Genomic DNA, 18963 nt, shown 5'->3' on the forward strand with positions numbered 1-18963 from the left:
AAACCTCAGCTGAGTAGGCGTTGAATTCAATTCTAAAAAAGCATTTAAAAACTCAAAGATAAATGTGTACAAAAACATACATGTATGTAACTTGTAATACATTTGTAAAACAATATGTGTACCGTAACATACATTTGTAAAATATTTTTTGTGTAGAAATCACACAAAATTACTGCATGGACACTCGCTTTGGTGTAAAGACCAGGGCAAGAACAAACAACCCTGATCACTGGATGGAATGTGATTCTATCTACAAGTACCATTTAATGTAGATAGTAAAACAACACTTTATTATATGCACAAACTAGTAAAACAATCCATTAACAAGAAGAAATACTATACAGAGAGCAAATAAACTCGAATCATACACACACACACACGAGGAAAACAGTCCGTAGACAAACAAATACCATTCAAGCTGATCATCATCTTCTTCTTCTGCGTTCGTGGGCTGAAACTCCCACGTACACTACGTGTTTTTTTGCACGAGTGGAATTTTACGTGTATGACCGTTTTTACCCCGCCATTTAGGCAGCCATACGCCGCTTTTGGGGAAAGCATGCTGGGTATTTTCGTGTTTCTATAACCCACCGAACTCTGACATGGATTACAGGATCTTTTTCGTGCGCACTTGGTCTTGTGTTTGCGTGTACACACGGGGGTGTTCGGACACCGATGAGAGTCTGCATACAAAGTTGACTCTGAGAAATAAATCTCTCGCCGAACGTGGGGACGAACTCACGCTGACAACGGCCAACTGGATACAAATCCAGCGCGCTACCGACTGAGCTATATCCCCGCCCAGCTCATCATCATTATGTAGTACGTTTTGTTGGGGAGGTACTAAGTATTCTCTTGATGGAAATAAGACTAATGGTATCAAACACTGTGTTCCTGAGGTTTATTATTTTTGGAAATGCTTTTACTTTCTATTCTTGAGTGTACTGATGCCAAACAAAGTACCATCAGAGATTCGCCTAATAGCTGCAGTCAGCAATCCAAATATAGGCCTAAAATTCTGAGTTATGTGGTGAATGGTGAACATCCTTTCAGTATTCATAACAAATGCAACACTTCAGTCTCCTTCGTTTAAAAGAAGAACCTTGGACTAGAGACATACTGTCAGCATCATTCAAAAGAACAGAAAACAATCTAGGACAATGACAAATTGAAATACATTCACTGTTTGTAGACTCCAAGGACAAATTAGGACAGTTGGACCTGGATTAAAACTATACATAGGTCACAGGGGCGGATGGGGGGGGGGGGGGTTACAGGGGTTCCAGACCCCCCCCCCCCCCCCCCCCCCCCGGCTGTCTTCAGATCTGACTAACAATTAACAGACGGTCCGCATTGAACACGTTAAAATATTTTGATTGTGCATGCCAATCCCTTGGTTTTTTTAAGGCCAAAAAGAAAATGAGGTATGAATAAAGATATCAATCCATATTTCTTCTCATGGCAAATCTTATTCAATCTGCGGTTGTGACAGCTTTTATCGTGTGTCAGGAATGTATACAACGCAATTTGTTGTAGCCTGAGTCACTTCAACCAAGTATGGTACATCTACACGATTTCGCAGAAATGAGTGAAAGTACATACATGTACTAACACACAAACACAACAAAAGACAGCAGAGTAAACATAAAAAATCCACATACGAGAAGAAAAACAAGTCGCGTAAGGCGAAAATACAATATTTAGTCAAGTAGCTGTCGAACTCACAGAATGAAACTGAACGCAACGCCATTTTACTCGTAGTATCGTCAGGCCACCGCTCATGGCAAAGGCAGTGAAATTGACAAGAAGAGCGGGGTAGTAGTTGCGCTAAGAAGGATAGCACGCTTTTCTGTACCTCTCTTTGTTTTAACTTTCTGAGCGTGTTTTTAATCCAAACATATCATATCTATGTTTTTGGAATCAGGAACCGACAAGGAATAAGATGAAAGTGTTTTTAAATTGATTTGGACAATTTAATTTTGATAATAATTTTTATATATTTAATTTTCAGAGCTTGTTTTTAATCCGAATATAACATATTTATATGTTTTTGGAATCAGCAAATGATGGAAAATAAGATAAACGTAAATTTGGAGCGTTTTATAAATTTTTATTTTTTTTTACAATTTTCCGATTTTTAATGACCAAAGTCATTAATTAATTTTTAAGCCACCAAGCTGAAATGCAATACCGAACCCCGGGCTTCGTCGAAGATTACTTGACCAAAATGTCAACCAATTTGGTTGAAAAATGAGGGCGTGACAGTGCCGCCTCAACTTTCACGAAAAGCCGGATATGACGTCATGAAAGACATTTATCAAAAAAATGAAAAAAACGTTCGGGGATTTCATACCCAGGAACTCTCATGTCAAATTTCATAAAGATCGGTCCAGTAGTTTAGTCTGAATCGCTCTACACACACACACAGACACACACACATACACCACGACCCTCGTCTCGATTCCCCCCTCTACGTTAAAATATTTAGTCAAAACTTGACTAAATATAAAAAGAGTAAAGTTCAGATATTCTTCTTCTTCTTCTGCGTTCGTGGGCTGAAACTCCCACGTACACTCGTGTTTTTTGCACGAGTGGAATTTTACGTGTATGACCGTTTTTTACCCCGCCATTTAGGCAGCCATACGCCGGTTTCGGCGGAAGCATGCTGGGTATTTTTGTGTTTCTATAACCCACCGAACCATGACATGGATTACAGGATCTTTTTCGTGCGCACTTGGTCTTGTGCTTGCGTGTACACACGGGGGTGTTCGGACACCGAGGAGAGTCTGCACACAAAGTTGACTCTGAGAAATAAATCTCTCGCCGAACGTGGGGACGAACTCACGCTGACAGCGGCCAGCTGGATACAAATCCAGCGCGCTACCGACTGAGCTACATCCCCGCCCAAGTTCAGATATGACACTATACCGTTCTTAGATTCAGTTTCACATAAAAACTAATAAGACGTGCACCATGCTCCAGGGCACATGTCTCCTTTCCTCGCCTGCACTGTTTGTGATTTTTGCTTTTAAAACTGGACCTACAGCATATTTGTAGGGAATCCTTTTTCAGATCAGCACTACAGTAGAACTCCCCCTTAGCGACCCCCCTGTTTACGACCACCCCTTTTTTACGACCGATTTTTCTACCACGGTTGCATTCTACTATATAATGAACCCCCAGTGAACGACTCACCCCAAAACGCGACTTACGACCGAGCTTTTGGGGATGAATTACGACTTTCGCGCATTTGTAGTCGAGCAGACGAAAACAATACATGGCGGCTCTTGCTCCTCGAACTATCGCGAGAAGAAATAAAAAACGAAAAAAAAAAAAATCTCGCGCACGATAGAATTCGCGGTGACTTCCTTAGGAGTCGGGAAGACGCAAATCCTGTGTATCGTCAAGGATAATGACCCAAAACGCGACTTACGACCGAGCTTTTTGGGATGATTTACGACTTTTGCGCATATTTCGAGCAGACGAAAACACAACATGGCGGCTCTCGCGATTATCCTCAACCTGGCGGGTCCCCAGGTGGCGATAAGGGAACGGCACCCAGATATGGGGGCCAGCTGCGAATATAGAATAAGCAGTCCCGGACCATCTAGCGGTGTCTCTACCAGGACGGGGTGGGTTGGCAGATGGCACTGACAACCTTATAAAATGCCCTACGTGTCCGATGACAGTTACACCATGCGAATAAGAGCCGCATTAAAACATTAAAAGCTCTAGCCCCGGGGTGGGACCCCCCGGTAAGAAATCCCCCATGTGTTCCCAGAGTTAGGTTTTTGAGCCAGGAATTAAGGGCGGGGTAACCCCGAAAGAAACCTAAGGGCTGAAGTCGGAGGATCTGGGCAAACAGGCGCACCTTAACCAACCATACATCCACGCAAATCGCAAAAATGAAATGTCGAAACAGCGAACGACAAGAAGAAGATCAGTACTATGACTGTATTACCCAAGTGACGACTAGCTGATTACACATGCAGACAACATTATATGCACTAGAAAACACGATTACAATTGATAATATGTTAGCGCAAAGACTAAAGCATTTTCAATACATGTATCTGTTGGCATAACTTTTGGCTCCCGCAAAAAGCATGCATTTGCAGACATCTATGAAGCAGATGAAGGCACTAAGTTAATTCATTTTGCTATGACTGTTGTACAATTTACAAACAACTAAGAACTCAAGCATGAGAATCTCTTCACACACGTACAAAGCCACAAAAACTATCCACCAAACTGCCATTTTGTTCTCCTCCGTTTGACGAAAAAGAAATCCACTCAAAACGTACTCATAAAAGTCTCAAACAATATCATCTCTCAACGGCATGTATCACTCCACACAAAGAACACACACTCTTAGGGAAAAACATCCACCCACGGCAACAGGCTTCCAAACAAAAAGAGCATCAAACGCTGTCGTTTTCACTGAAATAGTCTCAAAAACACGAACCTCGTGGCAAGTTCTCCACCTTTTGGCAAGCTTCACTTCAAAATCACAAAACATTACAAGTTCTTACATCTCTAGCACAAACATGAATGCAGTTTCCATTCCACGCAGAAGCAGAATTCAAAAGCAGGACACTCGTGACAGATTGGTTGCGTCCTTTATACTAAGCACCTGCACGCCCAGGTTGAATGTTCCCACAAGCATGCTGAAAACAGAAAAAAAAGTCACCAAAATAAGGGGAACAAATGAAAACAAATTAAATCACAAATTTCACATAATGTGAAAAGTTATGAGAAAAAGGTACATACTGGACTTTTGACCCGGCAAAGTTAAAAAAGCTCAAAACATAAAAATCTGTAAATTTTCACCTGTCAAATGGTGCATGTCAACTAAAAAGTGTGCTGTGCAACTTATATTCCTTTTTTCCAAAATGGTGTAAAATCGTCATCACTTTATATTTCTTTTGTGATCCAGAAACTGCATGGCCATACCTCAAAAACATCTTGTGACAATAAGCTATGTACAACTCATTTCAGGCTATATGCAGACTAGCATGAAAATACACCCCACAACACTGAACGATGCAGCTGAACACACCTTTGTAAAAGTATTTCGCATAAACAGTACACTGAGGATAGCATTTCAGTGAAATCACACAAAATGTTGCAATATTGACAAAACTATATTTTAAGTTCATTTGAGTCTGTTCAGCTTCTTAGGGGAATACACATGTTGCCAGCTTAATAAGACTCCTATTTGGCCAAGAATCTGTTATGGCGTCGAAAGAAGGAAAGAGCCCGCTTGAAGTATTTGGCAGGCTTCTGCTTCTAATAAACTTTCTTTGCAAAGAACATTTTTGTGTTGGATGAAAGTGGATGAATGAACGAACGTTTTGGTATAACATGGTGGCAAATGTATGCCATAAGCAATGAATAACAGATTTGTGATTCCAACCGTACCTAGTCATTTCGGAGAGAAACGCGTTACGCGATTTTGGGTGCTTTCAGGTTAGTAACAACAGACTTGAACTGTACTCCTAACACCTGCGCGACAGGTAAATCCTTCATACAAACCAGTCAGGAAATGAATGCAGTGTTTAATGAGATTAAAAATGAGCTCGACGGAGCGGCTGACTTCGTTTATTTCGCTTTGAAAGTAAAGCGAGATGTACGTTATGTTGCTTGTGTCAATTCGGTATGGGTCAGTCAAACCGTCACACAGCTCACGGTAAATTTACATCTGTTAGAATGTATACCAATACAAGCACTCACCTTCCATCTTGGTAAGCAATCATGGAGGTAAGCGGGCCTGTCCCTTCCAGATTCAACGTACTCAAGCATTCTGAAGCAAAAAGCAGTGAACAAAAAAGTGAACACAAGACAAGCATTTCACATATACTGACTCATATCAGCACAGTCTGTAATAAAACTTATGTCGTGAGAAATGTCGTCAATGACTAATATGAGCACAGTCTATAACATAAACTTGATTTGTGAGAAATGTCTTCAATGACGTATAAATATGAGGACACACTGAAATAGAATCTTTTTTTGTGAGAAATGTCTTTACATGAGCACACAATTAAATAATAATCAAAAGTATATGTACATCTTGGTTTCACTGGTTGGGGTGAAAAATGACCAGTTCCTGTTAGAGCCAAGAGCTGTACTTGGAAAAAAAATGTTTAAAAATGCTCGTTTCCGATGACAAGGCCAAAACAATTAGGTTCAGTAGTTCGGTTCTTGTTTGTTTGTTTGTTGTTGTTGATTGAAGTTCTTTTATCTTTATTTACACAGGCGCATTTGTGGCTTTTATTGGCCAGAAATAATACGAGCTGTGTCCCCTGGATGTCATAAAAGAGTCAATTTCCTTGTAAAGTCTGTAAAATCAAGTTTTGTCATTTTTAATTAACTTTTTTATTTTTAATTAACTCTTTTTTATTTTTCTTCACAAGTCACATAAAACCACGCTCGTTCTCTCTCTCTCTCTCTCTCTCTTTCTCGGTCTCTCTCCTTCTCTCTCTGCCATGTTCTATTTACCTATAGAACATTCTTTCGATGCTGACGTCATTCCCTTCCCTTTCTACGTCATTCATTTTATCATACAATCATTCATTCGCTCGGCTTCCTGACGAGTGGACGTAAACTGATAGAACTATCAAGATAAGTTTTGTGTGAATATTTGTTTGTCCGTTCACCGAAAAGACCGTTGGGTCGAAATATCTGTGAATGTATTGTTTTGTCAATAACAAACGTTCCAACAACCTACCTTTCTTGTTTTTTTATTCATTCTTTTTTTGAAGGGTAAAAAAAAAAGTTCCAGGGTCAAGAGAAAAAAATAGGTTTGGTTGCGGAACTACAAACATTGAATTGTTTTCTTCGCCTAATAAAGAAATGCCAGTTTTGAACATGGCAACTGCGATCACTAATTTTACCTTTGGTGAACATGTCCCACACTCTCACGCTGCAGTCCCGAGATGCAGTCGCAATGAGAGAGTTTTCTTGGCCAGGAGGCAAAAATATACAGCTTTCCACCGCCTCTCTGTGACCCTTGAACTCGTTGCGTATGGAGCCATCAGACAAATCCCACAGCTGTCAAAAAAATAAAAATAAAAATTGTTAAAAAAAAAACCTGCGCAATTAAAAAGAAAGTAAAAAGAAAAATAGGTTGAAGTGAACAAAAGGAACTCTGGAAAATAGGTCCAATCAGAAAATTGCTGACAATTTTACCACGATAGTTGGGAACACTTAAAATAACCATCTAAAGGTCGATTAATTTTGATACAAGAGGTGACTGCAGTTACATGGGAGAGACAAACAGAGATAGAGAGATAAAGAGCGCAGAGACTGCAAAAAAAAGGAACAAAAAAAAAGAAAGACTCGGTAAATAGGGCTGTGCATTCTCATGAGTGTGAGTCTGTGTGAATTTGTGTGTGTGTGTGTTTGTTTGTTTGTGTGTGAGCCCACGTGCATGTATGTACATCCAGGACTCCGTCTACTTCTGACACATATCAATCCAGTCAATTCTTTCTACAGACTGCTGTTAAAAGAAAACAAGTCACGTAAGGCGAAAATACAATATTTAGTCAAGTAGCTGTCGAACTCACAGAATGAAACTGAACGCAATGCCATTTTTCAGCAAGACCGTATACTCGTAGCATCGTCAGTCCACCGCTCATGGCAAAGGCAGTGAAATTGACAAGAAGAGCGGGGTAGTAGTTGCGCTAAGAAGGATAGCACGCTTTTCTGTACCTCTCTTTGTTTTAACTTTCTGAGCGTGTTTTTAATCCAAACATATCATATCTATATGTTTTTGGAATCAGGAACCGACAAGGAATAAGATGAAAGTGTTTTTAAATTGATTTCGACAATTTAATTTTGATAATCATTTTTATATATTTAATTTTCAGAGCTTGTTTTTAATCCGAATATAACATATTTATATGTTTTTGGAATCAGCAAATGATGGAGAATAAGATAAACGTAAATTTGGATCGTTTTATAAATTTTTATTTTTTTTTACATTTTTCCGATTTTTAATGACCAAAGTCATCAATTAATTTTTAAGCCACCAAGCTGAAATGCAATACCGAAGTCCGGGCTTCGTCGAAGATTACTTGACCAAAATTTCAACCAATTTGGTTGAAAAATGAGGGCGTGACAGTGCCGCCTCAACTTTCACGAAAAGCCGGATATGACGTCATCAAAGACATTTATCAAACAAGAAGGGCAAAGCCCATACGACTCACATGCTTGACCTTGACCTTTACATGACCTTGACCTTCAGGGTCAAGGTCAAATAACTAAACCTAGTAATGACATCATACACTAAGAACTGCTTTAGACATTTTTCCTACCAAAATACAATGTGACCTTGACCCAAGGTGAAGGTCATCCAAGGTCATGCAACACAAAGCTGTTCATTCAAGACATAGGAAGTACAATGGTGCTTATTGGCTCTTTCTACCATGAGATATGGTCACTTTTAGTGGTTCACTACCTTATTTTGGTCACATTTCATAAGGGTCAAAGTGACCTTGACCTTGATCATATGTGACCAAATGTGTCTCATGATGAAAGCATAACATGTGCCCCACATAATTTTTAAGTTTGAAACAGTTATCTTCCATAGTTCAGGGTCAAGGTCACTTCAAAATATGTATACAATCCAACTTTGAAGAGCTCCTGTGACCTTGACCTTGAAGCAAGGTAAACCAAACTGGTATCAAAAGATGGGGCTTACTTTGCTCTATATATCATATATAGGTGAGGTATTCAATCTCAAAAACTTCAGAGAAAATGGGGAAAATGTGAAAAATAGCTGTTTTTTAGGCAACATTTATGGCCCCTGCGACCTTGACCTTGAAGCAAGGTCAAGATGCTATGTATGTTTTTTGGGGCCTTGTCATCATACACCATCTTGCCAAATTTGGTACTGATAGACTGAATAGTGTCCAAGAAATATCCAACGTTAAAGTTTTCCGGACGGCCGGACGGACGGACGTCCGGACGGACGGACGGACGACTCGGGTGAGTACATAGACTCACTTTTGCTTCGCATGTGAGTCAAAAACTGAAAAAAACGTTCGGGGATTTCATACCCAGGAACTCTCATGTCAAATTTCATAAAGATCGGTCCAGTAGTTTAGTCTGAATCGCTCTACACACACACACACACAGACAGACAGACAGACACACACACACACGCACATACACCACGACCCTCGTTTCGATTCCCCCTCGATGTTAAAATATTTAGTCAAAACTTGACTAAATATAAAAAGATCCAATACTGACCGTGGCCTCACAGCCATTGCCCCCAAAACCGTTGCTACACGTCAGACACCAGGAACCGTCACTGCTGACATCACAGCTCATTTGAATATACTGTTTCTTGGTGAATCTGCGTACCGTCTCCAAGGTCCGAGAATCGTAGATCCTGCACAGTAATGAGAATATACAGGAATTGAATCACTGTCAAACCTCTCCTGGTGACCACCTCTAAGTAATACAGTGTTCTAGATGAACGAATGTGTAGAGGGGCGGGGATGTAGCTCAGTCGGTAGCGCGCTGGATTTGTATCCAGTTGGCCGCTGTCAGCGTGAGTTCGTCCCCACGTTCGGCGAGAGATTTATTTCTCAGAGTCAACTTTGTGTGCAGACTCTCCTCGGTGTCCGAACACCCCCGTGTGTACACGCAAGCACAAGACCAAGTGCGCACGAAAAAGATCCTGTAATCCATGTCAGAGTTCGGTGGGTTATAGAAACACGAAAATACCCAGCATGCTTCCTCCGAAAGCGGCGTATAGCTGCCTAAATGGCGGGGTAAAAACGGTCATACACGTAAAAGCCGTGGGAGTTTCAGCCCATGAACGAACAAAACAAAACGAATGTGTAGCAAAGACCTGTACACCTACGTGTAGATATCCCTTCGTGTACACTACATTGGGGTGTGCACGTTAAAGATCCCACGATTGACAAAAGGGTCTTTCCTGGCAAAATTGTATTGGCATAGATAAAAATGTCCACCAAAATACCCGTCTGACTTGGAATAATAGGCCGTGAAAAGTAGGATATGCGCCGAAATGGCTGCGATCTGCTGGCCGATGTGAATGCGTGATGTATTGTGTAAAAAAAAATTCCATCTCACACGGCATAAATAAATCCCTGCGCCTTGAATATGTGCGAGATATAAATTGCAGAAAAATAAAAAATAAAAATAAAAAATAAATCCCTGCGCTTAGAACTGTACCCACGGAATACGCGCGATATAAGCCTCATATTGATTGATTGATTGATTGATAGATATTCCGTCACCTGTGACTCACTTTTTCTCCAATGTTCCAAATCATAAGTTGTTTTGCTCCCACCTAGACGTGTAGATCTTGGCAAACGCTTGAGGTAAGATCTAGCTTTGAGGACGTTACCCTTACACGTGCTGAAAAGTTCCACATCTAATGACCACAATGACTAACCCAAAGGATTCCTGGTGATTTTTTCTCTCTCGATACGATTAGTTTTTCCATAGCGACCACCTGTCCATAGCGACCACTCTGGGTCGGTCCCTTGGGAGGTGGTTATAAACAGGTTTGCCTGTGGTAGCCTTCTTCTTCTGCGTTCGTGGGCTGAAACTCCCACGTACACTCGTGTTTTTGCACGAGTGGAATTTTACGTGTATGACCATTTTTACCCCGCCATTTAGGCAGCCATACGCCGATTTCGGAGGAAGCATGCTAGGTATTTTCGTGTTTCTATAACCCACCGAACTCTGACATGGATTACAGGATCTTTTTCGTGTGCACTTTGTCTTGTGCTTGCGTGTACACACGAAGGGGGATAAGCCACTAGCAGGTCTGCACATAAGTTGACCTGGGAGATTGGAAAAATCTCCACACTTAACCCACTAGGCGGCCGCGGCCGGGATTCGAACCCTCAACCTTCCGATTAAGAGGCCGATGTCTTACCACCCTGCCACAGCGCCCGTCAGCCTGTGGTAGCCATTCACGTAGCATTCTCTACATCACTGTGCACTCACAGAGAGAGACGACACTCCATATTCAGTTATTTTGGTACAAAGTTACCCCCCTTTTAAGACCTCCAAAGGGCGGGGATGTAGCTCAGTCGGTAGCGCGCTGGATTTGTATCCAGTTGGCCGCTGTCAGCGTGAGTTCGTCCCCACGTTCGGCGAGAGATTTATTTCTCAGAGTCAACTTTGTGTGCAGACTCTCTTCGGTGTCGGAACACCCCCGCGTGTACACGCAAGCACAAGACCAAGTGCGCACGAAAAAGACCCTGTAATCCATGTCAGAGTTCGGTGGGTTATAGAAACACGAAAATACCCAGCATGCTTCCTCCGAAAGCGGCGTATGACTGCCTAAATGGCGAGGTAAAAACGGTCATACACGTAAAAGCCGTGGGAGTTTCAGCCCATGAACAAACAAACTACAGAAAATCTGAAAAAGCAAGGTCTTAAAAAGGAGGAAGTCTTAAATTGCGGGGTCTTAAAAGGGGGATTCCACTGTACAGTACATTGTAGTTGATTAATAAACACACTATCACTGGCTATGAGGAACGAAAAGAAGTGTGGCCGTCACCAACTCCCTTGCAGACCAAACTATACAGCAGTCGACAGGAGTTGGAGAAAACGACAACATTTATCACCAGTGCTGGACTGATTGTGTAACCTCTGCGAACGCCAAGAAGACTGGCTATGCAGGGAGTGATAGGGTGTCTAAGAACATGTCATAGACTAAGGACCTGCCCATGTTGACAAGCAGTCATGTTATAAAGTTTTCACTGCATTTTTATACCTGTATAACTATAAACACACAAACATGTCGAAATCCGAGTCAGCTGATGGCGATGCAAGACGTACCGATACAGCAACAACTTGCTGAATTTGTATACAACTGCATGATTATACGCAATAATGACATAACTACAGATACATAACAATGTTGTAATCACTGCTCCATGGACGATATTTCTTCTTGTCTTTACAAATATCCACTTCGTGTCTGATAAACCCTTTACTGTGTTTTTATGACAATTAAATGAGTTCTGAGTTCTGAGTTCTGAGTTCTGAGTTCTGTCCATAACTAATGCTGCTTAGTCATTGCACTGTTGATTAATTCTTAAAGTTTTGTGATTGGTACACACACACGCTGGCACACACACAGACAGACAGACAGACACACATGCACGCCCACACACACACACACACACACACACACAGAGCGTACAAGGCGGTTAGAACATGGACACACTCACAAACAGATATATCCACAAAATGAAACCCACCTGACCTCCTTGTCTTCACCTGCCTGTACGATCAGGTGAGATCCAGGTATCCACTTCACATCCGTCACCTGAAACCATTCATTACAACAATGACACATACATATTGAACTCTGGCTTATACCATCAAATGAAATATGATTTCTGTCTCTGAACTGTGGAAAGAAAGGCAAGGACTTGATTTAGACCTGTGTGGGGTTCTTCTTCAGCGTTGCAGAATTTTCTGGTTACGTGTGAGCTCGTTTGCCCATTTGGGTTCCCCAAACTATACTCTGAGAGCATAGTCAGCTTCACTCCGCTTTCGTTGAGTAGGCATGCTGGGTATTTTCGTGTTTTCATAACCCACTGAACTCCGACATGGATTACAGGATCTTTTCCGTGCGCACTTGGTCTTGTGCTTGTGTGTACACACAAAGGGGGTTAAGTCACAAGCAGGTCTGCACATAAGTTGACCTGGGAGATCGGAAAAATCTCCACTCTTAACCCACCAGGCGGCAGCGACCGGGATTCGAACTCACGACCTCCTGATTAGGAGGCCGATGTCTTACCACCACGCCACTGCGCCCGTCGTGTGGGGTTCACACGAGAACCTATCCTGCCAACCGTCAAATGACGGAGGTTGGTGTGGTTCCGCAATGTCACGAGGCATGACACCCTCTCCAAAACCATCCTACATGGCACTGTCAAAGGAGGATGCTGACGTGGAAGACAACGGAAGAGCTCGTCCGATAACGTGAAAGAATGGATGCAGATGAACTTTCCTGACCTTCTGTCGACGGCCCCCAACAGAACAGCCTGGAGAAGGGTTTCTGCCTCTTCTGCCCTCACCACCATCGAACTGTCCCAGTCAGGGGCTTGATGTTGATGATGATGATGTTGATGATGATGATGATGATGATGATGATGAAGATGATGATGAAGATGAAGATGATGATGGGGTCCACGGTCCCACAGAGTGAGTCTCAAACAGTTGCTCTTCGTTTTATATGTGACGTCACTTCCAAGGGGTTATTTCAGGACTTATTTTCACCATTGAACAACAGCTATGATGATTTATACACGCATTGACGAACAGAAAATCTGAGAAAACAGGGTCTTACAAAAAAAAAGGGGGGTGGGGGGGGGGGGGGGGGGGGGGGGGGGGGGAGTCTTAAAAAAGGGGTCTTAAAAAGGGGTAGGGGTCTTAAAAAGTGGGGTTCCTCTGTTATAAGCACGCACACTCGCTTGGACCCTGATTAACACATGCTGAAATAACAACAATCTCAGAAAGAGTCAGACAGACAAGATAGACTAACAGACCAATACATGATGAAAATGAAAGAGAAAATATCTCACCAGATTTTGCGGAATGTTATTCTGTCGTAGACACGCACCTGTCTCCACATCCCAAATGCGCACTGAGTTGTCGCGGGAACCGCTGCATAGCAATGTGTTATCTGAAAGACAGCAAATTCTGATGATAAGTTTAACAGCGGAAGATATGTTGATAAATGTAATGCTCTGCTGTACATCAAAATGCAACTAAATGTGTAAGCCTATGCAAGTCTATACAGTGGTACCTGTGATGAAAAGCACAATCTCTGTCCCTACACTGCAGATGACCTGTCATGACCGTTACATTTTGCTAAAGATTACTGACAAGAGAAGAGTGAGAAATTTGAGTTTTATGCCCTGACGGCAAAGCCATAACGAGCATTTGAGACGGAAAAACCCTGGCTTTGTATGTTGTGTGACAAAAAGAGGATATAAATATAAATAAAAAAGTAAAAAGAACAGGGTGGGGGGGGGGGGGGGGGGGGGGGGGGGGGAGTAAATGCAGACAGTTGGGTGTCCGCGGCTAGAGGAGACCTGGAGTTGGCTGGGGACCTGGCTGGGTCGTCTTGGATCAGTGCTGTAAACGGTCACTTTGGGGCCTGTTGGGCCAATGGAGCACAGGAGCTTTATGTTTTGGGTATTAAGTATATGTTGCATGCGTGTATTCCCAGGGCCTGTGACTTTGGGATCTTTATCGTGCGCATGCATGCACATGGGGGTGCTTAGACACTGAGGAAAGTTTGCACTAAGGTGACTCAGGGAAATACGTCCCTCGCAGAATGTGGGGGTAGAACCCACGCCAATGGCGACAACTGGTTTCAAAGCCAGCGCCTCGACCCACTGAGCAATCTCCCCGCTCCATATGTTGGGGGCAAGGGGTTCCATGGAGGGAGGGAGGTACGAAGAAACATAGTATCCCACGCAGAATCACCCCACCTAGGCAGAGCCGCGCTAGGTGTACAAAAGCTAGGACTTCAGGAGTTGGCCTTTATTGTAAAGTGTCCCATCATAGGAGGGGCAAGGCATAGCAGGTACCAATCAATCAGGTGATCCAAGGAAGATATTACCAAGCCTGCCAACTAACCATTCAAAAAGTTGTGTAAAGCTTATGTCTTTGGTAAAAGTTTCCAGTAAGACATCTATAAATCCATGGTGAACACACTCAAACAAATATGATGAATGCAGTATTTTCTGAACAGTACCTGCATTCAGATGTATAGCAGTGACCACCATCTCATGTCCGAGGAAATCTTGCACATTGTGAGAGTTGCCTCGCTGCCACATCTTAATGGTTTTGTCTCGCGATGCGCTGAAGATTCCATTGCAACTGGCCCCAAAGCACACCTGGATGAACAAACACTTTTATGAATCCTGCATAAGCAATCAATTTCATCAGTGAAGAATACCTGGATGAAGAAACAATTCCATGAAAGAAAAGGAAACAGGGAGAGAAAATAAAATGTCATCAAAAAGTCTTCTGACATAATTGACATGTATTAAAAAAAACGTTGATGAAAGAACAAGAACAATTTAAAAAACCAAATTAGTAAGTAAATTTACGATACGAAATCACATTGTAGGTTACTTTTTTCTGCAAGTGAGAAAAGGATTATATTACAGGCTTTACTGAATACCATGCTTCAAAACGGTTTCAATCAACATTAACATTTTACATCTGCTCAGAAATGGAACCGATGTCAGGGTGGGTAGGTCTGATGACCTACGTCCTAAGTGACAATTTACTTTAGCTTCAGGTAGGAAACCTTATTACATACACACACACACACAAAAAAAAACCCACCAAAACAACAACAGTCAATTTCAGCAGTGTTAATTATGTGGGCATACTGCATTGCCTTTTAGCTGTTTAATTGTTACATTGCAATTTTTCAGACAAGAATTTCTTTGCAAAAAATAAAGACATCCAGTTAACGAAGTCATGGCACTCAGTTATATATGTAAGACGGGCGCAGTGGCGTGGTGGTCAGACATCGGCCTCCTAATCGGGAGGTCGTGAGTTCGAATCCCGGTCGCTGCCGCCTGGTGGGTTAAGAGTGGAGATTTTTCCGATCTCCCAGGTCAACTTATGTGCAGACCTGCTAGTGACTTAACCTCCTTCGTGTGTACACGCAAGCACAAGACCAAGTGCGCACACAAAAGATCCTGTAATCCATGTCAAAGTCCGGTGGGTTATAGAAACACGAAAATACCCAGCATGCCTCCCCCGAAATCGGCGTATGCTGCCTGAATGGCGGGGTCAAAACGGTCATACACGTAAAAATCCACTCGTGCTAAAAACACGAGTGAACGTGGGAGTCTAAGCCCATGAACGAAGAAGAAGAAGAAGTTATATGTAAGGGGAAAAGGCCAAACAAGCTATTAACCACTAGGTATAACCTGTTACAGTGGAACCCTTCTTTTAATTTAAGATCCACCCCTTTTTAGAACCTGGCTTTTTCACATTTTCTGTTAATAATCTCTCTAAATGTACCTCTCTCATAACCTCTCCACTTCAAAACCTGATTTTCTGTTAATAATCTCTCTAAATGTACCTCTCTCATAACCTCTCCACTTCAAAACCTGATTTTCTGTTAATAATCTCTCTAAATGTACCTCTCTCATAACCTCTCCACTTCAAAACCTGATTTTCTGTTAATAATCTCTCTAAATGTACCTCTCTCATAACCTCTCCACTTCAAAACCTGATTGTCTGAGATTTGGGGAGGCTTCAAAAAGGAGTTCCATTGTACAGATCTAGCTGTTTCCTGTATTTTCATATTTGTACTGATACATCATTGCAAAGTACCGGTCGACTCAAGCCTTATAAGAAATGATGAACCCATTTTCCTTGCTTGTGCATTCTGTACCTTTGTGACTTCTCGTTCATGCCCAGTCCAGCGATCCTCCAAGCGGTCATTGTGGTAGTCATACAGAACAACAGCCTGTTAGGAAAACAAAAAAGCTCTGTCATAAAAGCATAATGTAGTGTACAGCTGACTGTATGTACTTCTACACTGATTGTGATACTTAATGTACTGCTAAAATGATAAAGAATGACACATTTACACAGAGAGACTGCATGACTTACAGTTACACACACATCTAAGCATACGCACACACACTGGACAGATTAAAGATATGTTGCTACAATAAATTAAAACTTTTTCAAATCATGGTTAAAAAATGTTTTGCTCTTTGGTACCAAAGTGCTCCCACTTGAAAAGAGTTAAGGCAGATCTTGCGGAAACGATGACAAAATTTTTCTGTGATTTGAAATCAGTTTGGTTGCAAGTTCCACTGACTGCCAATGCCAAACAACATTGCTGAATTACGCAGTTTTATCATATATATATGCATTCAGTTATACATTTATATAACACTATTTTAAAAAATATGATGATTGTGATATTGCGTGGTTACAAAGTAGACAAGACAGTTGAGGAACCTGGTGTAGCCATCTTTATTACCCGAAGTTTCAGTTACAAAGCGGGAGTTCTTTCCCTTGCGTCGTCTGCATGGTAGGCCGAAGTGGGCGTACTTCGACCTATCCAACAATGATGAATTCATGTACTTGTTGATTTTGTTGTTGTTTTCGTTGTCGTTAGCATATATATATGCAAGGAGTGTATGGATGTATGAGTGTTGCCACACCAGGACAAATTCCAATGGCTGTTATGCTATATGGCGAAATAAATTCTTGTTCTTGTTCTTCTAGAATTAAAAAACAAGAAAGGTAAGTTGTTTGAACGTTGTTATTGACAAAAATACGTTACAATCACATATATATCGACCCAACGGTCACATCTTTGACCAAAAAGAAGAACAACAAAACTCTTTGTTTCTGGATTTGTTCTTCTTGAAGTTACATACCTTGTCTTTGCTACCTGACAGACAGAGGCCCGGCTGGATGGCAGCCAAGGCGACCACAGCATCCGTATGGACGCTGGGTCGAGACATCTTGCCGTTCCCCAGATTGGAGTCCCCTCCTCCCAGCTCCTCAAACTTGGATGTACCCCGCTCTTTTCCACTGAAATTGAAATTCACAATTGAGATAAATTTTTCTCATCATGAAGTGGGTGAAAGATGAAGACATAATTACCTTTAAATTCTAACAAAACTGACATGAATCGTGTGGTAATATTACTAATGTTTTATTTACAATATTTCATATATTAATTAAGACAGACAATTCATGCAATGATGCAAGGAGTTGAAAATGAAGTCAATGATGACACACTATGCATTGTTTTTTTGTTCTTACAGATTCCAAACTCATCTCAAAAACAACAACAATTCAACAACAACAACACACCATACACACACACAAGACAGCCTTATTTTCCACTCAAACTTTGAAACTGAACACCAGCAATAAAAAGGCGGACGTGCTTCCACTCTACACATCAATCTTAGTTATGGTATTTTCTGAGTCAGGCACTATTTACAACTCCTACCTACTCTCAAGAGAGATTTCATTCTTCACTCGAGATAAGAAGTGACGTACAATCCTGCAAGAGACTGTACTGAGTCATGGATGTGTGTTGACATACAATACACATCTCTGACTGAGTCAACACCACACAGAACTGTCTCATTTTGAAACAAGAAACAGATCCCGGTGTTAACAAAATGTACCTGTCGTATCTGGACGTTTTCCTTTTACTGAACAGTTTTCCCATTACTCAATTGAATGCGCTGACGTAATGTTAGCAACCACAAAAGTCATGCGATGGATGCATAATTATTGCACATTTCCCCCCTTGCAATGCAAGCTTCAACAAAGCTGCGGTCGCTATGCAGAGTTATGTCTCTTCTGTCGTCTGCTCTCGATGTATTATTTACCACAAACGCGCTACTTGGTGCATTATTAAACAGCATTACCTTTGTGTAATTTTTCTGATTGTAATTCAAGAGAATTGCTTCAGTTTTATGAAACCTCATTCTAAAAAAAGCTGATTTTTACTTTTTTTCCCAGCAAAAGTAAATCTTTGCTAAAGAATATTGTTGCGACCCATCTCGTCATCGGCGCTTTTCCGGAAATGACCTGCGCTTTATTGGAATTCCAACAATGGCCGCCATTGTAGGAATTCCAACTTTACGCTACGCGATTCTAGAAATGTACCGCGCGCATAGTGAGAATTCTGCTCTTTCTTAGAATGCGATGTAAAATGATACAAGTCATGATGGCCAATGATGATCCTTGTGTTTTAAAGTGATCAATGCTTAGTCTTGAAAAAGCAGATGCATTGTATAACGCACCAAACCAACCGAATTACAAAAAGCAAAAACACTTTTGATAACTTCGGCGGGCTGTAACAACACAGTTCAACGACCCATCCCACTCGACCAAAACGCACCAATTTTACGTAATTTTTAACGAGTTTCAGATCTT

General features: G+C 41.6%; 2 protein-coding genes across 2 annotated transcripts in view; one reads left to right on the plus strand and one right to left on the minus strand.

Moving 5' to 3' along the window:
• LOC138949041 (TRMT1-like protein) overlaps positions 1–18963 on the plus strand; it is a 322855-nt gene that overhangs the window by 108868 nt on the left and 195024 nt on the right. The window lies entirely within an intron of this gene.
• Positions 1304–18344, minus strand: LOC138949035 (WD repeat-containing protein 31-like). Its single transcript, XM_070320750.1, has 10 exons — positions 18207–18344; positions 17442–17598; positions 16439–16513; positions 14774–14915; positions 13593–13693; positions 12261–12328; positions 9259–9400; positions 6897–7053; positions 5734–5803; positions 1304–4667 (listed from the first exon to the last, which is right to left on the minus strand). Exons 1-10 carry the CDS (start codon positions 18248–18250, stop codon positions 4583–4585), a joined length of 1041 nt encoding a protein of 346 aa, XP_070176851.1. The 5' UTR covers positions 18251–18344; the 3' UTR covers positions 1304–4582.

The sequence above is a fragment of the Littorina saxatilis genome, linkage group LG15 (genome assembly GCF_037325665.1).
Source record: "Littorina saxatilis isolate snail1 linkage group LG15, US_GU_Lsax_2.0, whole genome shotgun sequence".
NCBI lineage: Eukaryota > Metazoa > Mollusca > Gastropoda > Littorinimorpha > Littorinidae > Littorina > Littorina saxatilis.

Bases quoted from the DNA above. Each gene is read 5' to 3' on its own strand.
- LOC138949035 (XM_070320750.1), bottom strand. From the start codon at position 18,250: ATGGGAAAACTGTTCAGTAAAAGGAAAACGTCCAGATACGACAG. The intron at 13,694-14,773 runs GTACTGTTCAGA...GCTGTCTTTCAG, and splicing joins TGCTATACATCTGAATGCAG to ATAACACATTGCTATGCAGC. The intron at 9,401-12,260 runs GTGGGTTTCATT...ATTACTGTGCAG, and splicing joins GGTGAAGACAAGGAGGTCAG to GATCTACGATTCTCGGACCT.